This window comes from Bufo gargarizans, chromosome 2, assembly GCF_014858855.1.
Source record: "Bufo gargarizans isolate SCDJY-AF-19 chromosome 2, ASM1485885v1, whole genome shotgun sequence".
Taxonomy (NCBI): Eukaryota; Metazoa; Chordata; class Amphibia; order Anura; family Bufonidae; genus Bufo; species Bufo gargarizans.
This window is the reverse complement of record NC_058081.1, coordinates 230,071,189-230,097,257: the sequence shown is the minus strand read 5'-3', so window position 1 is coordinate 230,097,257 and position 26,069 is coordinate 230,071,189. Positions and strand designations below refer to the sequence as shown.

At 40.4% G+C, this 26,069-nt stretch overlaps 1 protein-coding gene across 6 annotated transcripts in view; it reads left to right on the top strand.

Annotated features, from left to right (window-relative positions):
• FRMD4A (FERM domain containing 4A) overlaps window positions 1–26,069 on the top strand; it is a 307,366-nt gene that overhangs the window by 141,382 nt on the left and 139,915 nt on the right. For all 6 annotated transcript variants that reach the window (XM_044280099.1, XM_044280097.1, XM_044280098.1 and 3 more), the window contains exons 3-4: window positions 12,639–12,733; window positions 21,873–21,965. In XM_044280099.1, the coding sequence (XP_044136034.1) occupies window positions 12,639–12,733; window positions 21,873–21,965 (188 nt within the window). The remainder of the gene's footprint in view (window positions 1–12,638; window positions 12,734–21,872; window positions 21,966–26,069) is intronic.

Below are 26,069 nucleotides of genomic sequence, written 5' to 3'. Positions count from 1 at the left end.
TGATGCCCCTGGCATTGCCTCTATAACACAATGACAGATGTCACAATGCTTTATATTCAGGCCAGGCTGCTGGTCTGATTTGTAGATTCAAGGACAAAGCTGACAGTTTTGTGTAGAGGAAGACAAACCAATGTGAATTACAGTACATACACGGCAAGTCGCCAAGTCCTATTTTATATGGCTAAAGGGGTTGAGAGCCTGAAAATGTTTCAGTTGTTTTAAAAGCATGACATGCATTTAAAGAAAACACCTAAATGAGTACATTTATTAGTATTTTTGTATCTATATTTGGTGACTCACTGTAGCAGGTGTGTGATGGGATGTAAATGGACTTCCAGACCCTCATTTCAAAGTTGCAGGAACTACATTGCCCACAATGCATAGCACTAGCAAGCAGACCTGCACATGGTCATTAGATGTAGGTTCATACAGAGTTTTTTGGAGGAGATTTTGAGGCACATTTTTCTGCCGGTTTTTCTGCCAAAGCCAGAAGTGGATGAGAAAGGAATCAGAAATATGAAGGAAGGACTAATAATAATCCTTCCTGCTGGATCCACTTCTGACTCTGGCTCAAAAACCTGCTGGAAAATTTGCCTCAAATTGCTCTCCAAAAATCTCTGTGAACATACCTTTTAGAGCAGTTATGGTGCCTTGTACATGACATCAACTATGGCTTCTGATACAGAGTGGCCCATGAAAAAGTAGCCCGCCTCCAGCGATAGTATGACAAGATGAACGAGCAAGTGGATTGTTTTCTTTTAATCACCCACAAGTCACAACAGATGCTGAATGTGGTCCCCGATCAGGTCTCTGCATCTTTGGGCAGGTCGGATTATGTTGGCTGACACTGCTTGTGATGCTGCTTTTTCCAATAAGACGGGGCAACATGCCGCACCTCACAGAACTCACTGGCACGGGTTCATGAACGGTTTACGGAGGAGAGAACTGTGAGCGAGGGGTTATGGCCACCGCGTTCCCCAGACCTGTCCATATCTGTGGGGAAATATAAAACAGAAAGTGTCCGCTAACAATCCACATCCCCTGGATGAACTCCAGGAATACATCTCATACACCATCCGCAGCATCACAAGCAGTGTCATCCAACATAATCCGACCGCCCAAAGATGCATAGACGTGAACGGGGACCACTTTCAGCATCTGTTGTGACACGTGGATAATAAAAAAAAAATTAAAAAAAACACTTGCTTGTTCGTTTTGTCATACTATCGCTGGAGGCGGGCTACTTTTTCTTGGCCCACCCTGTACAAATGGTTAAAAAAGGAACCATGGCGGCAATGAATGTCCCATGCTGAAAACAAAAAGGAACACTGTAGATGGCATCATATGACCCATGGTTTTGGAAATTATTTTTTCAAGCTTAGCTAATAGCTTTTACATTTTTGGTCTCGGAAAACCATTTTAAAGAGGGCGCTGTTCACATTAGTGTCACGGCTTCCATGACCATTATGACAATTTTGGGGATTTTTTTTTGTTATCAATCAGGCACAGCAGGTGCTATCCTGGTCATTAAAAGCAGTGGAAACCAGATAGAACGGAACTAATGGTATGGTGAACAGAACCAAAAGGATTCTTGTTTCTAATCAACGTCACAAGGCACATGTACTGCATGAGCTCCTACAGTGGATTCTTGGCAGATTGACTAGTGTGTTATATCATATGGAGAGGCTGAAATAGATTCTTACACCTTTAATAATCCCCTACATGTATGTTAGAGAGTGATACTTTTATTAATTAATCATTTCCTTTGGGGGGGGGGGGGAGAGGATTTGACAACATAGCAGGGCAACAGTGAGAAAATAAATTCCTATCATCCGAAAATATGTCTCCAAAAGCAAGGGTCCTTTACAGGTGTCCTTTATAGCACAGCACCCATACTTGCTTCATAAATCTGATGTGACAATAACATCACCTAAATGCCAATTACATAATACAAATATTTCCCAAAAGTGAACCTGCAAATTTTGAAACCTTCTATTTGTAAGCTGTAACATTATGTTAACAAGACAATTGTTCACATCTTGTGTACAGTTTCCTATCGTGCAAGGAATGAATAAATGCATCAGAAGTCTAGATATAGAATATGAGACCTCACTCATTCAGGCAGATAACAAAGGTGTGGGCAGGTTCTAATGAAACAATTCAATCTGACTGTCAGTCTACTGAATGATGTCATTGTTTCTGGTTTGTCCTGAGCAGACAGAAGATAGGATTACATGTATCTGAGATCTGAATTCATTATCTATGTACATTTTTATTAAATTAATCCTGGCATTTCATGATGCATATTCTTCCTGGGTTAGTATTAAAGCTGCCCTCTGGCAGAGAGACAATGGGTCTCATGCATGACAAATAGTGTGGTGATAACCATAGTAACCAGATTACTTCTTTTAATATCAAACATGCTCTTGGTCATCATCCATTTTTAGAACTTCTAAGATATTATACCTGTCAATTTACCTAAACATCAGTGATGGCCATAATTCTTTGAGAACCATTTCCCTTCTATCAGAACTTTACTACTGTGTATAACAGGAAATCCTTGGATCTTCAATTCCTATTTAGTGAATTCTATATAATCTTTTTGCCCAATATCCATTTGATACCACTTTTTAAATCTACTTGTGATATACACAGTAAGCTTCATTTTCAAGGGTTGTTGGTAGCTTAAAACATTAAAACCTAAAGGATTGAGCATGTGAGAGCCAACATGCCAAACTCTTCTTTTTGGCTATTGGGTGAGAGATTGGAGGACCACAGGCACTTTAGAAGGTTGGCCAGTTCTGCCAAAGTTGGCAAGTTTAGGCCAACATTAATCAATTGTGTTATCAGCTTCAGTATTGACATCAAGTAGCTTGCTGAAAACAATTACAGTATGGAAATCCAGGAATTAGGTGTGGCTCAATTATAATCCTTCAAGAAGAGATTCCATCTAGTATACAAGATATATAACTAGAGTGATGTATGAAGGTTTCCCTTAGACATCACATTAGAAACCAACTAGCTCTATCATAAGGCTGGATGAGATAAACAACTACATTTACACAGCAAGGTTCACCTTTGGAATGGTCCAGTAGAGACCATGGCCATTGTAGAGAATGTTAAAGTACTTTAGTCTTCCAGATGAATTGTGAACATTGCCATGCATATCACCACTCAACATGTATGTTTCCAGGTAAATGGGCTGTGTCAAGCACTAAAAATTCCTTATCCACAGGCTACAAGATAACTGACTTGTGGGGGTCTGATCTGGAGAACAGGGGTCCCGTTCCCCTCTCCTGATGGAGCGGCAGGTCAATTAATGCACAATCCATTCATTTTTAATAGAACTGAAAGAGATGGCCAAGTACTAGTTACAAACTGATGGACACCACTACTGTGTATGTATGTATGTATATATATATATGTGTATATATACAGTACAGACCAAAAGTTTGGACACACCTTCTCATTCAAAGAGTTTTCTTTATTTTCATGACTATGAAAATTGTAGATTCACACTGAAGGCATCAAAACTAATATACATAACAAAAAAAAGTGTGAAACAACTGAAAATATGTCATATTCTAGGTTCTTCAAAGTAGCCACCTTTTGCTCTGATTACTGCTTTGCACACTCTTGGCATTCTCTTGATGAGCTTCAAGAGGTAGTCAACTAAAATGGTTTTCACTTCACAGGTGTGCCCTGTCAGGTTTAATAAGTGTGATTTCTTGCCTTATAAATGGGGTTGGGACCATCAGTTGCGTTGTGGAGAAGTCAGGTGGATACACAGCTGATAGTCCTACTGAATAGACTGTTAGAATTTGTATTATGGCAAGAAAAAAGCAGCTAAGTAAAGAAAAACGAGTGGCCATCATTACTTTAAGAAATGAAGGTCAGTCAGTCCGAAAAATTGGGAAAACTTTGAAAGTGTCCCCAAGTGCAGTCACAAAAACCATCAAGCGCTACAAAGAAACTGGCTCACATGCGGACCGCCCCAGGAAAGGAAGACTAAGAGTCACCTCTGCTGCGGAGGATAAGTTCATCCGAGTCACCAGCCTCAGAAATCACAGGTTAACAACAGCTCAGATTAGAGACCAACTCAATGCCACACAGAGTTCTAGCAGCAGACACATCTCTAGAACAACTGTTAAGAGGAGACTGTGTGAATCAGGCCTTCATGGTAGAATATCTGCTAGGAAACCACTGCTAAGGACAGGCAACAAGCAGAAGAGACTTGTTTGGGCTAAAGAACACAAGGCATGGACATTAGACCAGTGGAAATCTGTGCTTTGGTCTGATGAGTCCAAATTTGAGATCTTTGGTTCCAACCACCGTGTCTTTGTGCGACGCAGAAAAGGTGAACGGATGGACTCTACATGCCTGGTTCCTACCCTGAAGCATGGAGGAGGAGGTGTGATGGTGTGGGGGTGCTTTGCTGGTGACACTGTTGGGGATTTATTCAAAACTGAAGGCATACTGAACCAGCATGGCTACCACAGCATCTTGCAGCAGCATGCTATTCCATCCGGTTTGTGTTTAGTTGGACCATCATTTATTTTTCAACAGGACAATGACCCCAAACACACCTCCAGGCTGTGTAAGGGCTATTTCACCATGAAGGAGAGTGATGGGGTTCTGCGCCAGATGACCTGGCCTCCACAGTCACCGGACCTGAACCCAATCAAGATGGTTTGGGGTGAGCTGGACTGCAGAGTGAAGGCAAAAGGGCCAACAAGTGCTAAGCATCTCTGGGAACTCCTTCAAGACTGTTGGAAGACCATTTCAGGTGACTACCTCTTAAAGCTCATCAAGAGAATGCCAAGAGTGTGCAAAGCAGTTAGCAAAGCAGTTAGCAAAGGGTGGCTACTTTGAAGAACCTAAAATATGACATATTTTCAGTTGTTTAACACTTTTTTGTTATGTATATAATTCCACATGTGTTAATTCATAATATTATCTATATTAAACAATTAATTAACAATAGAATTAAAAAAGAATTAAAACATGTAAGGAAAAAGGTACGTGCTGGCCCCCCTATAAATGAAACATACAATAATGTATGCTGTGACTCATGGGTTATGACAAGATTAGCCATACGGTGTAAAAAACGCCCAAAAATGCTCATATGAAACCCATTATAGAAAATTGAGTCACATTTCATAAAAATACACCAAAGGCACATAGCATAACAAAGACACTTGAAATGACAATTCCCTATAAGACACCAAATTTAGGTAAGTAATTGAATCAATCAGTAAGCACAGGAGTGCGAATACATTGAATAACTAATAATAATGTATCATCTCATACAAACCAGTTCATTGCTGAACATAGACAGAGGAGAATAGAAGTAAGAGAGAGTCTCATGGGTTGTTTTGAGCTGGTAAACTGTATAGAAGGCAGATCCAGTTCATGAATGCAATATGCTTAGAGGGTTGTCCAGGATTTTACTATAGATGGTCTTTCCTCAGGATAAGCCATCAATACCTGATCGGCAGAAGTCTGATGCCCCACGTTCCTGTCAATCAGCGATTTCAAGGTGGCTCTGGGATGTTTAGTCAGTGCTAGGAACTACACAACTCCATGCCACTTCGGTGGGAGCACTGCTGCAGTAATAATAAATTGCAATAAAGAATAGTCTTCAAGAGTGATGGTCGACTGAAAGAAGAGGGAAATAAGGTGAAATGAATTGTAAATATATAGGTGGTCTTTTAGAGAGGTTGCACTATATGTAATATATAAAAATGTATCTTTTTCCCTCTTTTCCTCAAGTTAAAAGCAAAATGCGGGTTAACTCAGGACAACTAGAACAAGCTGAAGGTTATACCCAGTGGCAACCTTTACTACGTGCACATTCATAATGTTTCCAAATGTGAGCGTAACATGCAGCATATGTGAAAGAACAAACCGGCTCCAAATAAATCAGTTGAAATACGCATTACAAACAGCTCTGTTCTTCAGTAGTGGAGACCTTCCCCCAGGTTTTTCTGTCTTCTACTCCTCACCTATGCATACATACATGGTATTACTAATAGCTCAATGACAAGTAGCCAGCTTCTTCATTTTATTATTTTAATCAAGTACATTGTTCTTACAGATATGTAGACCATTGATGTAAGGTACAAACATGAATCATGTTTTATGTTTTTGTGATTGTTTCTGACATTAGAGGACACTGAGGGCAATGCAGAATTTTCTAACCAGTCTTTTAAGACCACTTATATGTACTGTTCAAAGAGTGGAATATGGGTGTAGATCATGAATGCCAGTGCTCACCGGAAAGGAGCTGCCAATGACCTAATGGGTTAGGACAGGGGGAACAGCCTGGCTGACCCCTTGTCTTTCAACTTTTGTTATTCCCATGAGATAAACGGCATCATATGTTTCTGCATGCTGCTTATCTCCAATAAATTGCATGCCTGCTCAAAGCTGGCTCAACCCTAGAGATTTTGGATTGATGATTTAGACCACTTTCTGCCTACCACCGGCTCCTTTTCATGGCACAAAAGCCAGACAAAGTCAGATTTTTGTTGGAAAGTTGATATGCTGTGATGGGTTTCTCAGTTGTTGTCAGATGCGGTAGTTGAAGAGCCGTTCATACCAAAAAACTGATCTGAATCAACGGAAGACAAGGCTAGGACACAGATGATGGCAGAGATCAATCTGCAACTTGTTGTTTTAATGCATGCTATTGTCATCCAGCTAGTCATTCAGAAAGTGGATGATATTCCTAGTATATGACCAGCTTAAAGGGAACCTGGTACATTGACCATGGTGTCTGAACTATAGGTATCATGTTATAGAGCGGGAGGAGCAGAGCAGATTGATATATATATTTTTGTGGGAAAAGATTCAGTGTAACTTGTAATTTATACATCTAAATTCCTGCTCAGTCTGGGATTGACAGCCTTCCCTCTATGATTGTTTATAAAGAGATGCTGGCAGTCACTGATAGGACCACCTCCTGGACTTCAAAGCCCAGAATGAGCATGGATATAAATGAATAAATTACAAGGTATACTGAATCTTTTCCTATAAAATTATATATATATATATATATATATATATATATATATATCAATCTGCTCAGCTTCTCCTGCTCTATAACATGCGGCCCGCAATTTAATTAGCATTTTCATGGTGGCAGGTTCCCTTTATTATAGCTATTGGCTGAATGAAAGTTCTCTGATGTGTCTATCCAGCTTATGAAGTCTTCAGGGAAGACTTGGTTTACTACTTTTATGTAAGAGTTGGTTACAACATACCCTCTCAGTAATTATTGGTTTTCATATTATGGATGGAAGAGGCAATTTATTGAAGACTGCTTTGACAAGTGTATGTTGCTGTCTGATAAAACATATCTATTTGCTCAATAAAAATGACCCAATTGGGTGAAGATCACTTACATTCTAATTATCAGTGTCTTATTAACTGAGCTAACCTGAATTAGTACGTGTCAGCTCTGTTAAATAATGCAGGTTTCTATTTTCATTTTATTTTTATTTTTTTGTATTTTTGTATGTTAATATTCCTACATACCTTTCTGTACATGAGAAATAGGGAAATCTGGTTTGTGGAGTCTGCTGAAGTCATGGTTGACCCCCTGCTTGTAACATCCATTACATCAGTATCCTTTTTTCTTTGTGTGTGTGTTTGTTTTTTTCAGACCAAGTAAAAGGAAGGAATGAGAATGACAGTGTAGGGATTCTTTTCTAACGGTTAATTGGCGTAATAAAAAAAAAATTATTGTCTGTCTGAAAATGCTAGCGCTCTTAGATAGATAGTCAGCCCCCTGCTCAGCAGGCACAATGAGATCAGGAATGTTTTTCAGACACACAGTTCCTGGGAAACTCAAATGTTTAATAGTTATGTACATCTTCCAAGGTGATGCATTGTCATTCAGATGGTGTAGATGACACATAGTATTTTCATCCAGGTAGTTGTTTAGCTCAGTTCCTTTAAAGGACTCGCTGCATATACATAGGGTAAAATCTGCTGCAAAAAAACACAGCAACTCTGCATGTAACAAACTGCGGAAATTCCACTGCAAGATTTCCACCGCTTTTGGCATGTCCTAAACCCATGTTCCCATGGTCAAGATACTGACCCTTACATTTCCACCTCGCTTTTGAAGTTTGCATGCTGCTAATCCACAGTTTGCACATTGGATTAGTGTGTTTTCCATGGCAAGAAGGAAGAAGAAACATGTTCCTTCTTCATGAGGATTTCATATGTGAGTGGAAATATCTGCGACCATATGATTTGCTGCAGTTTTCGAGCAGAATGTGCACCAAGATCCGCATGTGATTTAAGTCATGTGAACATATAAAAGGGTTTGTCTCAGACGCTCTCATGGTCCCGGCCACCAAAAAGGCTGGTCCTTTTTCCTATAGAGTGCAAGCATGACCACCACTGATGGATCGCAGGTTGGTCGTAACCATGAAAATGAGCAGTGTATAATGTGGTGGAAAAATTAATGAAGCAATATGGACAATCACAATACATTAGTAAGTGCCTTGTATTCACTTTCTCTACATGATAAATGCCATTTGCTGAAGTGAGAGAGCCACTTTAAAAGTGCTCTCCATTCTCAAATGTGGAAAGGTCCTCAGATTTCATGAACAGTTCAATAGAGCATTGTGCATTTACGGAAGTGAAGCAGACATATTTAAAACTCACAATTGCTTTAAAAAGCTGTTTAATTGGTGTCCAAATGCACAAAATATATTTGATACTATATAAAATTAATTTCCGGTGCATAGAAATGGAGTCACAACCACTCAGACTGTCCTAAGCTATGACACAGAAGCCTTTCATGCAGTGTGTGATCCTCGGTCATGCAATGGGTGAGATTCTCCTGGGCTCACAGTATAGACCCATTGTTCAGTGGAAGAAGATGTGAGTCATGCAAGTGTGGCTGCAAGTAGCAGTCAGTGCCTGTTACAGCTATGTCATAGATGCTTACACATCACATGGACAATGGATGTATCATTTCGCAAGGAAAGATAAAATCGCTGTAACCAAAATAATCTATTATACCAAAAATGGACAAGTAAGAATATATGATGCAATAACTCATTGCAATAACATCATATTTGATATATTTAGATTTAGAATATTACTCTTTATTGCCAAGATTTTCTGTTGTCCTAGTCATTACCGTAAAAGATGACAGGATACCAATTCCTCATAGAGATACAAAAGACTGATAGCAATAAAAGACCATGTGGTCAATCTAGTTTTTTTTAGTTTTTCTTAGGATAGGTTTACCCGAGGTATATGTTTACCTCATGTGCTGAAAGTTTGTTCCAAGCATCTACCACTCTGCAGCTAATATGTATCACAGTACACAGCAGGCTTTAGAATGCCGTTTAAAGTAAAATAAGTCAAAAATCAAATCTGAAGGCTTTGACTACAGCTCCTCTATTCTAAGCTGATTTATGACCAATTCAACTTTGATTTTGGCAAAAAAAAAAAAATGGTTACAACTCAGCTTCAACCAAGACTGGAGACTGAGCCATCAGATTAACTATCTGATGGATTTCACTGTGAATGGCATTCTGCAGCATTCTATAAACTGTGATACATAGCAGTTGCAGAAGACAGACAACTCACGTGCAACACTGGTTTTTAGTCAAAAGTGCAAATAAAAACAATGTCCCCAAAGGTGTCCATAGCCTTAAAGGGGTTATCCAATTTTTCAAAACCCCCCACATGTGCCGTGCCCCTCACCGGTAATAAACTTACCCCGCTCCCGTTGCTGCTCATGGTCCCCGCACCGCTGCTGCTTCTCCTTGCACACGGATGAAAACATCCAGTGTCGGAGGGAGCAGCCAATGGCAAATGGGGACAAGCCTCCCTAGCATCACGGGTGACGCTAGGGAGGCTCATCCCCGTCCCCACCTACCATTGGCTGCTTCCCCGCGACACCAGATGTTTTCATCCGTGTGCAAGGAGAAGCAGCAGCGGTGCGGGGACCATGAGCAGCACCGGGAGCGGGGTAAGTATATTACCGGGGAGGGGCACGGCATATGTAGGAGAGGGGGGGTTGAGAAATTGGATAACCCCTTTAAAGACATGTTACAAATAAGAAGAAAAATGTTTGAGGTTGAGTATCCTTGTCTTTAAAGGGGTTGTTTCTCTAAAGGGGTTGTATTAACACAGAGTTAATACTAGACACTAATATATTGTAATTGTCCATATTGCCTCCTTTGCTGGCATGATTCATTTTCTATCCCATTATATACTGCTCGTTTCAAGCGTTTATGACCACCCTGTAATCCAGCAGTGGTGGCCGTGCTTGCACCTTATAGGAAAAAGTGCGTTGCTGTAGTGGTGGTCATAATCCCTGGGTATGTGCAGTGTATATTGCAATGGAAAAATGAATGAAGCCAGCAAAGGAGTGAATATGGACAATCAAAATACATTAGTAAGTGCCTGGTATTAACTTTCTCTACATGATAAATGCCACTTGCTGAAGTGAGACAACCCCTTAATGTTTAATTCTATCTTTACTATGTAAACATGTCAGTACTCAGACATTTTATTTGCTATAAATAAGAATCTTGTGTATTCTGTTTAAATGGCATATAAGCCATTATATCTTTTTATTTACTTAAAGGGGTTGTCCGGGTTCCGAACTGAACCCGGACATACCCATAATTTCATCTAGGTAGCCCCTGATGCTCCAATGTTCTCCTTTGCCCTGTGCTGGATCACGCAGGGCAAGGGCTCTTTTATTTACAATAACACACTGCCGGGCGGAGGCTTCCGCCCAGCAGTGTGTTTGGTGACGTCACTGGTTCTGATAGGCGGGCTTTAGCGCTGCCCTAGCCGTTTTACAGGTGTCACCGGGCTCTCTGCTGGGCAGAAGCCTCCACATTAACTGCTCCAATGCTCAAGTCAGGGGGGCCGCCTGGGTGAAAATGGGTAAATGTCTGAGTTCAGCTCAGAACCCGGACAACCACTTTAAGGCAAGAATAGACAGACTAAAGGCCACTTTACACTGCCAGATGTTCGGGCAGTTTATAGCTAATGAGCATTCCTATGAACGCAGTAATCTGACGGTGTAAAGATGTTGCTGATTACCTGATGAACGAGCGAAATGCTTGTTCATCGGGTAATAGGATCATTGGTGCGGACACCTAAATCAATGTTTGCCGGCAGCAAATACTGCTGTCTAAACATTATCTGCTGCCAGCAAACAGTAACTTAGTATGTGGACGAGCAACGGCATATGCGATTACTCTTCCCTGTACTATGGAGGAGATCACTGCATGTAAATGTAGCTGTCTCATTCACTGATGAGCAGTTAATTGTCAGGAAGGAACACTTCCTTCCCAACAATCATCTGCTTAATTGGGCCTTGTTGAAGGGGCCTTTAGGTTGTGTTCCTATCTTGGTTCTAGCATCCACTTATTTCTTTACCAGCTATGATAAAAACCTATACAATACTGTAGGATGCAAACAGAAGAGCATCCATCATATATTTTGGTGTACGCAAAAGTGTGGTAGACTCTCGTTTTGCATCTGCAAAAAACTTTAGTGAAGGATATGTTTTTTCAATTGAAGTCTATGTAAAACAGATGGCTTTTTTGTTGGCAACCATTTGTAGATGTTTTTAGCAAATCTGCTAAGCGGATGATAGAAAGGGAGATCGAGTTGTTTGAAAAAAATGTTTTGCATATCATAATGTATCTGTGTCTTTATAACATATCTATCTATCTATCTATCTGTTGGTCTGTCTGAAATAAACAGCACTGTGTAATTGCATTGGTGCGAGCACAATTTAAAAGAGTCTATCTAGCCTATATCTATCTATCTATCTATCTATTTAGTGTCTATCTATCTATCGTATATCGATCTGTCTATCTATCTAAAAAACAATAAAATCAGCAGCACAGTTCAAAATCTCATTGATCTCTTTAGTATTTATGGACGATCATGATCATGTATTTATTTTGCACTTTTTGGAATTTTAGATTGTGTATTAATCATGTCACTAATTGTTTTGATGTACCGTGTGCTCAATTATCCACTTATGTATCATGTGACAAATTTTGGGCATATATACTCATGTGTGACACTATTGCTTTGCTTGACAAAGGCCTCATTGAGTGGCCTGAAACGTTGCCTGGGAATAAATTGGGTCATCACCTTTCACCCTGATTTGGAGTGCTGCCTTATTTTTTTTTTAGATATCTAACTATCTACCTATCATCCATCTGTTGGTTCGTCTGAACTAAACAGCACTGTGTAAATGCATTGGTACAAGCACAATTTAAAAAAGCAAGAACTCGCCAGCGCTCCAAATGGGCAAAGTGAGAAGAGAAGTAAACCTTATTCACCCATATGTGCAACGTTTCAGCCGTGCTGCATGGGGCCTTTTTCAAGCCTTTATCTATGTATCTCTTCTCTATCGCTATCTTTTATTTTGCACATTTTCAAACTATCATCTGGTAAGAATGAAGCATTTTATTTACTAGATGATGATGATGCATTGAAGTACTGTAGTTTTTGTTCACCATAATCAGTCTCCTTTGAATCCTTATTCATTTCTTAAGAAATATATCAGCATACTTTACTGTCTGTATGCAATTATGTACATAATGATAAATCACATCTTTCTTCTTTTGTAGCCAAAACTGCTAGCCAAGGAGCTGCTTGATTTAGTGGCATCCCATTTCAACCTGAAAGAAAAAGAATATTTTGGGATAGCCTTTACAGATGAAACGTAAGTTGATTGAATTGATTGAAGCTCAGTGTATGCAATGTATTTTATGCAATTTACAGATTGCTACTTACTACTGACATATAAAGCGGGAGATTTATTAATGCTTTAATGCCACTTTTGTCATAAATTATGGCACAAAGTGGTGAGAAAATGAGTTAAAGTAAATTCAGCGGACTATAGGAGGTTCCAACCCTTCGCGCTAAGCCCTTGCGCTTAGCGCGAAGGGTTGGAACCTCCTATAGTCCGCTGAATTTACTTTAACTTATGCTAGAGACTGACGTAATTTATAGCTGAAGCCTACACTAGCTGGTGTAGATGTGGAGGACACATCTCCCTCTTACTAAATTAGGCACATCTCACTCTTGGGCATGGGGGGGATCAAAACTGATATGGGAACACCAGCCACTATGAGTGCTTGATCACCTTCAGAGAAAGACCCAATTATCTAATGTCAACCATACTGGAAAGCCAAATAGCTATTCGATACCTGATACATATAGCTCCATAGTCCCTCATTGTATGTATTACTCTACTGCAAGCTGTAAAAGCTGTAGAACCAATTATATGAAAATGTTCTCCTTCATGTAGATTTTTTTTTTTATGTAACCGTCCATATCCTCTATGCAAGCAGAATATATTATTTTCTACCTGTTGAAAACACCTCTCTGTGTTAAATGAGATCCCACAATGTGTAATAAAGAACAAAAGAAGGGAATGAACTAATATAACATCCTGTGCCTTCTGCCCATAAAATGTTCCTATGTGGCCTGTAAGCCCCACTTGTGCCATATTTCCCTTCTTTGTAATGTCTTGAGGCGCTCGTTCTTTTTAATGAGGAACAACTACTTTTTGAAGTTTTCAGTAATAAGGTTTGCATTGAAGCTTTTGGAAAGTTGTTGAAAGCATGCATAATGTATTAAGCCTTGGTCTGACTAAGCAATCCATTTTGGAGCTGTGACAAAGTGAAGTCACACAGTATAAGGGATTTTCACTTCCACAAATCATATCGGTCAAGTCTCTGTATCACCTGCATAGGATTTCTTGTACTAGGCTGTTGGAATTTAGTTAAAACTTCAGATTCCAGTTGTTGCTCTGTTTTTTCCATAAGCTATAAGAAGTATACTAAGAAACACCATTTTATTCATGTATCAAAACCCCTGCCCCTGAGGATGAACGATCATTCATCCTTCATATACTTTACATTATGTTGGCAGCACAGACACTGTTTACACAGGGAGAGGTGCCAACCAGCTGATCATGGGGGTTCAGATGGGCTAATCATTGGACCATGTCAAAAGCCCTACGTATATGCAACATATACTGTAACATATCCATGTACCTAGAGTAGAATATTGGGAGTAGAATATTGATGACTTATCCTCAAGATAGGACATCAATATCTGATCTGAAGGTGTCCGATTTCCAGCACCCTCGCCTATCAGCTGTTTGAAGAGGCCATGGAGATCCAATGAGTGCAGCAGCCCCTTACAGCTTACTAAGCTAAGTGCCATACATTGTATTGCGGCTGTGGTTGATGCCTTAGCCCAGACCTAATAATCTTAAAGGGACTGAGATGTGACAGATTAACTGGCCTAGGAAGAGGCTGCAGCACTCAGATGGTCAAAGTGTTCAACTTCTTGTCTCCAGCTTCCATAGGAAAAGGAGATCTGATATTCTAATCTTATGGAGCGAATACTAATGAGCGCTTCCATTATGGAAGCACTCATTAGTACCGGAGGACCAGGAAGCTGTGAAGGCTCTGTACTCACCGCTTTCTGGTCCTGAGCATAAGGGCGCTCTGTGACCTCACGCTGTGCACGCCAGTTCACAGCACAGCCGGCGGCAGGAGGAAGCAGATCGTGGGCGGAGAGGAGCGGCGTCCAGGAACAGGAGAGGTAACTGTTTTTTTTTATTTTATAAAACATGGCAATATGGGGCTGATGTGAGGCAATTTAGGGCTGATCTTTGGAAATATGGGGCTGCTCTTTGGCAATATGGGGCTAATGTGAGGCAACATGGGGCGGATGTGAGCCAATATGGGGCGGATGTGAGCCAATATGGGGCTGCTAGGGGCTGATCTGAGGCAATGGGGGCTCTTATCTGAGGTCTGATTGGTGGTCTGACCTGAGGTCTGATTGGTGGTCTGACCTGAGGTCTAATTAAAAATATTTTTTTCTTATTGTCCGCCTCTAAAACCTAGGTGCGTCTTATGGGCGAAAAATACAGTAATTTTTTTTAACATAAATTAATGTATGTGTAGAATGTAGAATAATGGATTGCCTTGTCATTACATCTTCCTATAATCTGGATTGTGCTACGGCATATTCCATTATACTTCATATATTTTATTTTTTTTGTAAGACTAATTTTTGGCACTGGATAGAGACAAAAAGTTTTGTGTGGCTCAAGCCTTTTATATGGGTTGTGAATTAATTTGCACACCATTTCTCCAGTAACAACATTGAATCATAGTAGATTTAGGGTATGCCTACAGGGTGTGGTCTAGTTGAGGTTTATTGCCGTGATTACCCAAAAATTGCAGCAACTTAAGAAAATACATGTATATGCATTGTTGTGCCGCAATTTTGCAACAATTAAGCAAAAAAATATATATTTTACCACACCTAGTAAATATACTCTCAAAAAGGTTAATTAACTCTTAGAGCCCTGGAGGGTTATACGTTGTAACGTTTTTGTTTTTCACTCCCTGCCTTTCCAAAGCCTTAACTTTTTTATTTTTCCGTTTACATAGCCGTATGAAGGCTTGTTTTTTGCAGGACAATTTGCACTTTCTAATTCCCCTATTTAATATTCCATACAATGTAGTGAAGAGCTTGAAAAAAAATCCAAATGGGGTGAAATTGGAAAAAGAAACGTAATTCTAACTGCTTTATGGGTTTTGTTTTTATGGTGTTCCCTATACAGTAAAACTGACCTGTTACATTCTCCAGGTCAGTACAATTACGGCGATACCATATGTGTATAGTTTTTTTTGCATTTAATCCTGAAAAAAAAATCCTTGAAAAAAATACTTTATTCTTTACATACCATATTCTGACCCAGAGGTGTCCTCCATAGGAACTAATGTGCGACAGCCTCATATCATTAGGGAATACAGAGATCCTTGTTTCACCACAGCATCTGAAGGGTTAAAAGTAAAAAAAAAAATGGTATTACCACTGGAACCTCCTTAAAAAGATAAACATTTTGCAAAAAAATAAAATAAAATATGATATTTTAGCTCCAGGTTGCAAAAAAAAAACATAAGAGACTTGAAAATGGAAAAGGACTGTCTGGTACCAGATAAGAAAAATTCTGCTTTGTGGTTCTAAAACCACCCCACTAAATCATAAAACCCATCATTAGGATACAGAATCATATTGTGGCTAAGCTACTTTAGGCACTGATAAGTGGTTGAGAAATAAATGGATGTAGTGACGTACAAGAAAACCTGCTGCAATCTGTAAAAGTAAAACTTGGAGAAAATGTATTTTCGAGAAAGACAGCAACCCCAAAAAGCAAAAGTAAAGCTACACAGCTACATGGCTTAAAAACAACCATATTTATGTCCAGACCTCGGTCCAACTGGGTAATTGGTAATTGAGCTTGTCCACTCGTGAAGAAGATTGAAGGAACATTGCAGTGTCTATATGTGAACTGCGTATGGTAAATACTGACCCATATGGACTGCATTAATAATTTATCTAGAACATCGGCAACAAGCCATCAAGCACGTTGGCTTCTTGGATTTAGATATTTGTATTGTTCAGCGGCTAAAAGCCTAATTAAATCGACTGTGATTCAATGTTGCTTTGCAAGAAAACATTAAAAAGTCAAAGAGTTGATACTTTTTCTCTTCCCTTCTTAAATGTCCGTATACAGACAGTTCATTTTTATTCATTTCTTTATACTTTGTAGCATTCTGCCCTTTCTTCTAATGCCTATGCTAGGAGGCAAAAACCATCGAAATCAATAAGTTCATTTCAAGCATGGGTTAGTGAGTGAGAAATCTATTACATGATATTATGGTACATGCCCTCTACAGTGGCATATAACATTGAACACTTCCCTGAGATACAAATTACATTTGACGCTGTCCTCTACACATATAACAGGCCAACAAGTATACCAACATCTGTGGTTAAAGAGGACCTGTCTCCTCTCCTGGCACTTCTGTTTTAGGAAATACTTGTATTCCTCCTAAGATAACAACAGAGGAATTGTGCAAAGTTATAAGAATATATGTTCCAGAATTGTTATACCCTGGAGATTGGAAGTATTTACTAAAAATAGACATGACAGGAGAGCTGGGAAGCCCTCTTAAAAGTAGCTTACTTATATCTACCTGAAGTTAGATATTATGATGTGCCTTAAAGATGACCAGTCATGTCCTCATTGAACTGCAGATGGCTGCATACAGTCGCAACTTCTTTTAGTCTTCCCCATTCGGCTGCTATCAGTGAGTTGGGGCTCCTTTGACACTGCTCAGTAGGGACCACCAACATGACAATCCGCTGACATTGGGTGCTGAAAGTAATGGTGATGAAAGCGGACGAATGGGAAAGGATAGAAGAATAAATTTTAAAAGTGCAAAAAAGAGTCATGATGCAGTTTCAGTTCTAAGAGGATATGTGTTTACTTCAAGAAACAGTTCTCCTAACTCATTTTTTTCTATGCACTGTGTATCTCACATGGTTGTGTATGGACAACAAATAGTTAACACTTGCAGTCTTAGCCTTAGGCTCCATTCAGACATCTGCACTTTGCATCCGGATCCATTCCGCAATTATGCGGAATAGGTGCAGAGCCATTTATTTTCAATGGGGACTGAAAAAATGCAGACAGCACGTCCGCATCCGCATTTCTGGTCCACGGCCCCGAACTTCTGGTCCGCAGCTCCACAAAAGATAGAACATGTCCAATTCTAGTCCGCCGCTGCGGACAAGAAAAGGTATTTCTATTGGGGTGCTGGACCAGTGTTTTGTGGATCCCTAAAACACTGCAGACATGTGAATGGACACTTAGTGTTGGGCTTGTTCCACCCCCTGGTTAATGAGTCTTAGCTGGGCAAAGTTAGAGGCAAGATCTGCATGCGTGAGCTCCTGCCCAAACTAAGGCCTTGTCAAGGAAACACAATTCCTAAAACTGAAAAGCTGCCAGTGAATCGACATTCATGGAAGGTTTAGAATCATCAAGGATGTGCTGGATCCAGACAGTAAGGTACAACGCGTTTATGGAAATAAGACTTTACTGGTGTGGCACTTTGAGATGGAGGGGCCATCTGGATCTGAGATCTACACCCTGTAACTGCAGGAAGCGTTAATGAGAGGGGAATTGCGTGTCTGTGGTTATTTGGGAAGATTGTGAAGTGAACTTAGAGTGAGACTCAGGGAGGATTACTACCATCATTGCTACTGCCTATAGACAACTTTTGAAAGAAGCCTACTCTGCTAACATACTTTAGAACTGTGCCTATTACTGTGTATGAACTACAACACCCATTATTAATTCAGTAAAGAGAGACTTTATTTATTGCCAACAATCAGCTGCCCCCTGCATCTGTCCTCCTACCTTGCACCCATCTACCTAATATCAAGAGCACCCCCCCCCCCCCCCCAACACCAAGCAGAAGCCCCCAAAATGTCCAGGGTGTGCCCCAAGGAAAAAGAAGGTGTGCCTTTTCCTTCCTGCATGGCTCCAGAAATCGTTGGACTGAGGATAGCCACCATGAACCACTAGAATTCCTATCAGGGCCACCACTTCCATTCTCTCCACCTTCCACGCGGGCTCTCTGCACTAGGACATATTCTTAAAGAGGACCTGTCACCACAAACACAGTGTAATCTGCACATTATGGAGCAGGATGAGCTGATTTATACATAGTTTTGTGGGATGGGATTAAGTAAAACAGGGGGACATCTTCTGTGTAGGTGTGTATACAGAGATAGCTGTCAGTCACTGATAGTTGTATACAGGGGAGGTGTTATCAGTGATTGACAGTGTTCTCTGTGTAAGTGTGTATACAGAGATAGCTGGCACTCACTGATAGTTGTATACAGGGGAGGTGTTATCAGTGATTGACAGTGTTCTCTGTGTAAGTGTGTATACAGAGATAGCTGTCAGTCACTGATAGTTGTATACAGGGGAGGTGATATCAGTGATTGACAGTGTTCTCTGTGTAAGTGTGTATACATAGCTGGCAGTCACTGATAGTTGTATACAGGGGAGGTGTTATCAGTGATTGACAGTGTTCTCTGTGTAAGTGTGTATACAGAGATAGCTGTCAGTCACTGATAGTTGTATACAGGGGAGGTGTTATCAGTGATTGACAGTGTTCTCTGTGTAAGTGTGTATACATAGATAGCTGGCAGTCACTGATAGTTGTATACAGGGGAGGTGTTATCAGTGATTGACAGTGTTCTCTGTGTAAGGGCTCATGCACACAAAAGTTTTTTGCGTTCCATATACGGGCCGTATTTTGATCCCGTATACGGAACCATTTATTTCAATGGGTCCGCATCCGTTGCTCTGTTCCGTGGCCCCTGCAAAAATTATGAGGCATGTCCTATTCGTGTCCATTTTGCGGACAAGAATAGGCATTTCTATAATGGGCCTCCTGTTCCGTTCAGCAAATTGCGGAAGGCACACAGGCGGCATCCGTTTTTTGCTGATCCGCAATTTGCGGACCGCGAAAGACAGCACGTTCGCAGTGCATGAGCCCTAAGTGTGTATACATAGATAGCTGGCAGTCACTGATAGTTGTACATGGGGGAGGTGTTATCAGTGATTGATGGCATTCTCTGTGTAAATGTGTATACAGAGATAGCTGTCAGTCACTGATACCTGTACACAGGGGAGGTGTTATCTGTTAAATGTGTAAATTACATGTTTTACTGAATCTTTATCCATACAATTATATATCAATCTGCTTCTCCAGCTCTATAACATCCTGACTATAGATTGCATTGCATTTAGTGGTGACAGTTTTTTTTTTTTGTTTTTTTTTATTAAGTAGAAATAAAAATTTTACGTATAACATAAACATAGAAAGTACAAAGAATAGCCCAGAAATGACCATTTTTAGGTGAATAATTAAAATGGTAAATCACATGATGGAGAAATGAGTATAAAGAGTTAAAATAAGAATAGCAAAAAGGATGACAACTGTAAAATTACTGAGAGCTGCCCCAGAGCTATGAACAACAATGATTTCACTGCCTGATCATTTGTCTTCCCTCGGTATATCAATGGCAGCCATACATGTCCCATTGACAGTAGTGACAATGGTCATAAATTCTGATTCCCTTCCGATGTGAAATGAACTACTGTAAAAGACACCAGTCAGAGACATGAGGTCAGACTCCAGCATCTAGGCACTAAGAGATTTCAGTCAAAGCCCAATTTATAGACTCGCTACATAAAGACAGTGTTACATGTTCAACAATTACAGTTAAAGTCGTCCAAATCTAATTTTGTCTCCAATTTAAGCCAATTTAAAGAAATTTGACTGGAGTTCATCTTTTATTAATTTAGTGGTTATGATGGTTATATTTCAGCATTACTACCCGGTTCTAGTGATATGTCTACTTCTGATTTGTGTCGACAAGGCCATGTGTTAGAGATCTGTGTAGATCTGATTATCTATATAGAAACACTGCATGCGTGGAAGTTTTTTATCTGATGATCCACTTGCTCTTACCAGAAAGTAGTACAGCCCAAGGCCAGTTTCACATGAGCATTGTGGGTGCGTATGTGCGCCAGTAATACTAACATGCCTCCTAGCCTGACCACAGGTTTACTGACCCAAACTCTCAGCATCGTAGAGTTTTATGATGCTATGAGTTCAGGTCAGGAAACCTGTGGTCAGGGTGGGACATTTTATATACGCACATACGCCCCCGTAATACACTTGTGTGAAACTTGGCATACACATTAGTCTAACATTGACCAGAATGAACGATTTCAACCAAAACAAACGTTCATTGCTTGAAATTTAACAACAATCATGTTAGGAAACCCATGAAACGGCCACGTTAAAATTTTTTGTCAAATAGTCAGACTTAGGCTACTTTCACACTAGCGGCAGGGGACTCCGGCAGCCTGTTCCGGCGGATGAACAGCCTGTCAGATCCGTCCTGCCACTAGTTCACGTGTGCCCCCGAACTGCCGCTCCGTCCCATTCACTATACTGGGGGCGGGGGTAGTACTTTTAGTCCGGCTACCTCTCGGCATGCGCTGCCGTGCTGCCACCAGAACTCCGCCCCCTCCCCATTATAGTCAATGGGGAGGAAGTTGCAGTCCGAGGGCACACGTGAACTAGTGTCAGGACGGATCCGACAGGCTGTTCACCCGCCGGAACAGCCTGCCGGCGTCCCCTGCTGCTAGTGTGAAAGCACCCTTTAGGCTAAATGCAGACGATCAGGATCGCGTGTGGATTTTCTGCACGGATTTGCACCGTAGGTCATGTACATTGTATTCTATGAGAACTTGAAATTCTCAATGCACGCGATGTGGATTATTTCCATGTGGATTTTGACCTGCGGTGCAGATTTTTAAATCTGCAGCATGTCAATTTTCCTGACTGGATTTTCTTCATTGACTTAGTAAAATCCGCATGCGGAAAATCCGCACCAAATCCGCACCAATTGATGCAGATTGACCACACGGATTTGCCTGCAATCACCCGCAGATTTCAGTGCGGATTCTCCGCACATGAATCCTTAGCGTGTGCATGTACCCTTAAGGTCTTTTATTCAAAGAAAGATTGTTCATCAATGAAAGATCTTTCTTTGAAAGAACGCTCCCTGAAAGATTTTTTGCCCATAGCCCTGTTTCATTGAATACGCATGGTCACTCAATATGGAATAAAATGTGTATGGCCATGTCTATGGAAGGAACATTCATCAGATGTTTGTTTGTTCAACTGCTGTTCAACCATCAACTACAGTAACTTCTACCTAATGTGTATGGCCACCTGGTTCTGGTCTGAAATGTACTTGCATGCATTTTGTAGACTATGAATTTCCTCTACGGTATTGCACTTACTAATCTTTGACAGAATATTCTCTGTTCTTCTATATACTGCTGTACCTTACTGTAAAAGTGTCTGCACATGATAACCTGAGTTTGTCTTTGGCAGGGGACATCTAAATTGGTTACAGTTGGACCGAAGAGTACTTGAACATGACTTTCCCAAAAAGTCCGGCCCAGTTGTCCTATACTTTTGTGTCAGGTACGCACTTGTCATTGTGTTGTTTGGCTTGTTTTTAATTATTTGTATTGGATAACTTTATGGACCACTACAAAAGATTAGGGTACAGTAAAGGCCAATGCACATACAGTTACCCTCTACAAGACTCTTCAGTTACAACCAGGCGATCAGTGAAAACGGCCCAGCCAGCTATACTGTGTGATTTTAAGAGCAGTTTTTTCCATAGATCCACAAGACATGAACAAATGGCTACAGACTTTGGTGACGCTGGGGTCTGAACGATAATATATGCTATTAGTACAGTGTTGTAACTTCAGTAGCAAGGTCAGTTACTTCATCATCAGGAGCTATATTGAGTTGTAAAGCAAGCAGGTAGTTAAAGATGGCCTGTCACTGCTCCTAACATATCTGTTTTAGTAACTATTTCCCATTAAGTTACCATTCTACCATTCTGGAGCATCTATTCTTAGAACTCTATATTCCTACTAGGACTATACATTTTTTGAATAAGTTGTCAACTGTGTGTTACCTCTTGGGGGGGGGGGGTGTCCCTGCATGGCATGACACAGTCCAATTATTGATGACAGTGTCAAAACACACCTCTTTGACTCTGTGAAAATCCCTTTAAATGGCCAGTTATGTCAAAACTAACATACAATGCACAAAACGCAAGATGCATAATGTTACCCGTCTTCAAGGCCTTATGTCCATGACCGTGTTTTGGGTCTACATCCAATCCTCATTTTTAGTGGATTGCACACAGACCTATTAATTTCTATGGGTCCATGCAAATAGAAGACAGCACAGGGATGTCATTTGTGCGCTGTCCTCATCAGTATGTCCGTCCCACAAAATGCGGAGAAGAATAGCAATTTCTATAATTGGGACTGAGAAAAATGCAGCTTGCACACTGATGGTCTCCATATTTCGTAGATCCCCAGTTTGCGGACCACAGTATATATACAGTTGTGTGCAAATAGCCTAACAATAATTTATTATAGGGAGGTTGTAAGGCTTGAACATTAACTTTTATTGTATTCTTTTCACCCCACAATTATTTTGCCAAAATACCAGACACTCCCTGTCCCCAGATGATAAAGTAATTAGAAATAACATGGACATTCTGTCCAAAGAACTTACTGAGGAGATGAAGAGATGTAAAGAAATACAAAGAAAACTATTACTGATGTCTGGTTACTTGGCACAAGCCAGATCTGTTACCTTGACATCTGGAGCTTTTGCTCTTAATTAAAAGGTTTGGGAATTCTAAGGAAAGCATTGCATTTGTGAAATCAGGAATAACATGTGTTGAGTTATGTGCATCTTTTCACTATCCGGATGTGCAGTTATGGGACCTATGAAATGTAATGGTCAACAGCGGGAGCTATAGGAATCGCCGAAGAAACTGGATTTTAAGTGATCCCAGTGGGAGAAGAGCCATGGGTACTTAATTAACCTCATTACTGAGCCTAGCATTGATATAGTGAACCCTGAAGATCTGCAGGCTACCTGCAATAGTATGAGAAAGCAACTATTTTTTTATGTTTCTATTAAAATAGTATCCATTTGTTGTATATAGCCATGAAATAAAAGCATGTAGCACCATGCAACATAGTGCCTTAAATATGTATATTACATACTGGGTGTCTCATTAACCAAAGTCCAGACCATGAAATCTGAATTGCTCACTAGACTGCCATCAGGTCAATTGTCTACATGTATGATGCCATAAGGCCAAGATATTCTAAACTTGATAAAAGCTCCAACTAAATAGTGTCCATTGAAAAATGTTAGTCTTTGATTTAGAGCCAGCACTGTATTCTTGGGGTCTTAGTGGTGAATTGAACATTTTTCTGATGTGGTTAAGTCGTTTTGGGGGTAATATAAACATTGATGGTCTGTCTTAGGAGCAAGATGCAATGTAGATAACATGAGGTGGATTTCAGACCACCTTAAGGTTCCCATACACTTTAGTGTATTGTCAGCCAAATCTGCTGAAAAAGGAGGGTTCAGCCAACAGTTTAATGTTGGTCGAACAGATGATGTTGAGGACTGAAGGATCGAGCAAAAGTAACATTTTCACCGAATCCTTTTGTTCTCCTGGGAGATGAGCTGTCCCAGAAGTGTCTGGCAGCGTTTTTCTCCTTTCTTCCCATTGAATATACATTCAGCTGAACCAAATGTGTATTTGTATAAGGAAGTTGTGAATGTTATAATAGTGTTTGACTTGTACAGTTGTACCATCCACGCCAGCCTTGGTTGCTTGTGAGTATGGATTTGTGCCGTCTTGTTCAATAGCGGTTAATGTTGCCAATGCTCCATGTATCCTGGTTACTTGTGATATGAATTGCACCAATGTGCTTGTACCCTATATCCCTTCTCAGTCTTGTATTGCGAGGGTTAATCTTTCCACTGTTCTGTCTGTGTCTGCATCTGTTCGACTCATTGGTTTGTTAAGTCTGCTATATTTGTTCCTGAGTTCTGTGTTGGTTTGGTTTTCTCTTGAGTGCTATGACCTGCCCCGGTTGTGCAACTACGTCTTGTCTTTCATGTCATGTCAAGTCTTGCTTTGGTCCATTTGGTGTCTGTCTGAGCAATAGTCCTAGTCCTATTTCATCGTTTGGGTTTGTTCTGGTTTGTTCTGTTGACATGTTGTCCATGTCTGAATTCTGACCTAGTGTCCTAGCCATTGTTTGTGCTCTGTTAAAGTCTGTATGGAGCTTCCCATCTCTCTGTGTATGGTGGCTTCTGTCTGTATTCCTGTACTCATGTGTCCTAGTTTTGCTTATGTATTTGATATGTCCAAATTCCTGTAGTCTGTCTTGCCAAGTTCTGTTACATGTGAGCAGTGTCCAAGTTCCTGTAGTTTGCTCCTAAAGTCTGTGTGTCCAAGTTCCGTGATCTGTATGTTTGGCTCTTGTAGACTTACTGCATGGGTTCCTGATCTATTCGTCTGCCAGTTTTCTGTGTTTTTTGTCATGTTTTTTCATTTTGTCTATGTTTTCATTAGATTTGCCTTTGCTCTGTCTGGCTCTGAATTGTGCCATGCCTATGTCTCTGATGCTTTCACCAGTGTTTCTGACCTCAACTAATCAGCTGTCAAGTACACCAGGACCATCTCAGGAGGTAGCGGTCTGGTCGCTAACCTACTAAAGTCCACTCCTCCCTCTGTACAGAGGTTAAAGGGTGCTAGAACAATGCCCTTAGGGTTTGGCTCAACATCAAACTGGTTATTTGGCACAGTGGTTCCACAACCGTTGTCCGTACGCATCTCTGTAAAAGTGAGTCCGTCGAAATAGTTGTTGGCCGTATGATCATTCAGCTGACCCCTTTAATCAGGCATGAATTCAAATGGAATGGGAAATAAAAAGGATGGACTTAAAAAAAAATGCAAAAACAATGTGTGTGAATCCAGTCTTATGAAGATTTAAAGGAGTTGTCCACATTTTTCTAATGATGACCTATCCTCAGGATAGGCACCCCCTCAGGATAGGCACCCCCTGGACTTGTGGCACCCCCGCAAATCAGTTGTTTGAAGAGAAAGCCCTCAAATGAGTGCTTTTTTCTCTTCAAAAATCTGATTGGCGGGGGTGCCAGGAGTCGCTGCCCCCTGGTCACTCTGATATTGATAAACTCCTGAGGATAGATCATCAATAGAGAAAAGCGGACAACCCCTTTAAGACTTCAATAGGATGAATTGAATTTGTCACCTAGAACCTCTTCTGTGCCACATATGTTATGCTGAACAAATTTTGGCTAGTTTAGGCAATTTCTGCCACATGGAATGTCTTGTGAATCCTGTTTAGCTCTCATGCAACGTGTGATATTTTGATGATTTTAAGTAATTAAGCATATGTTAAAGCTAATTACTAACAGGTCTGACCATCACATGTTGTAGTCACGGGTAGCATTTTCAACTATATTTAGACTACTAGTCATGCTTTTAATTAATGTCCAATGATGATGAGAATTGTCAGCAATAAAGCTGTGCTCTCACAATACTGCTCCCTAAAAGCCATACTTAGTTCATCATTTATAGACTGATTATTTCATAGTTTATGTCTGCCTGCAGAGAACATGTTATAGACCAGGCGGAGATGAGAAGACTGATATATAGACTTAAGG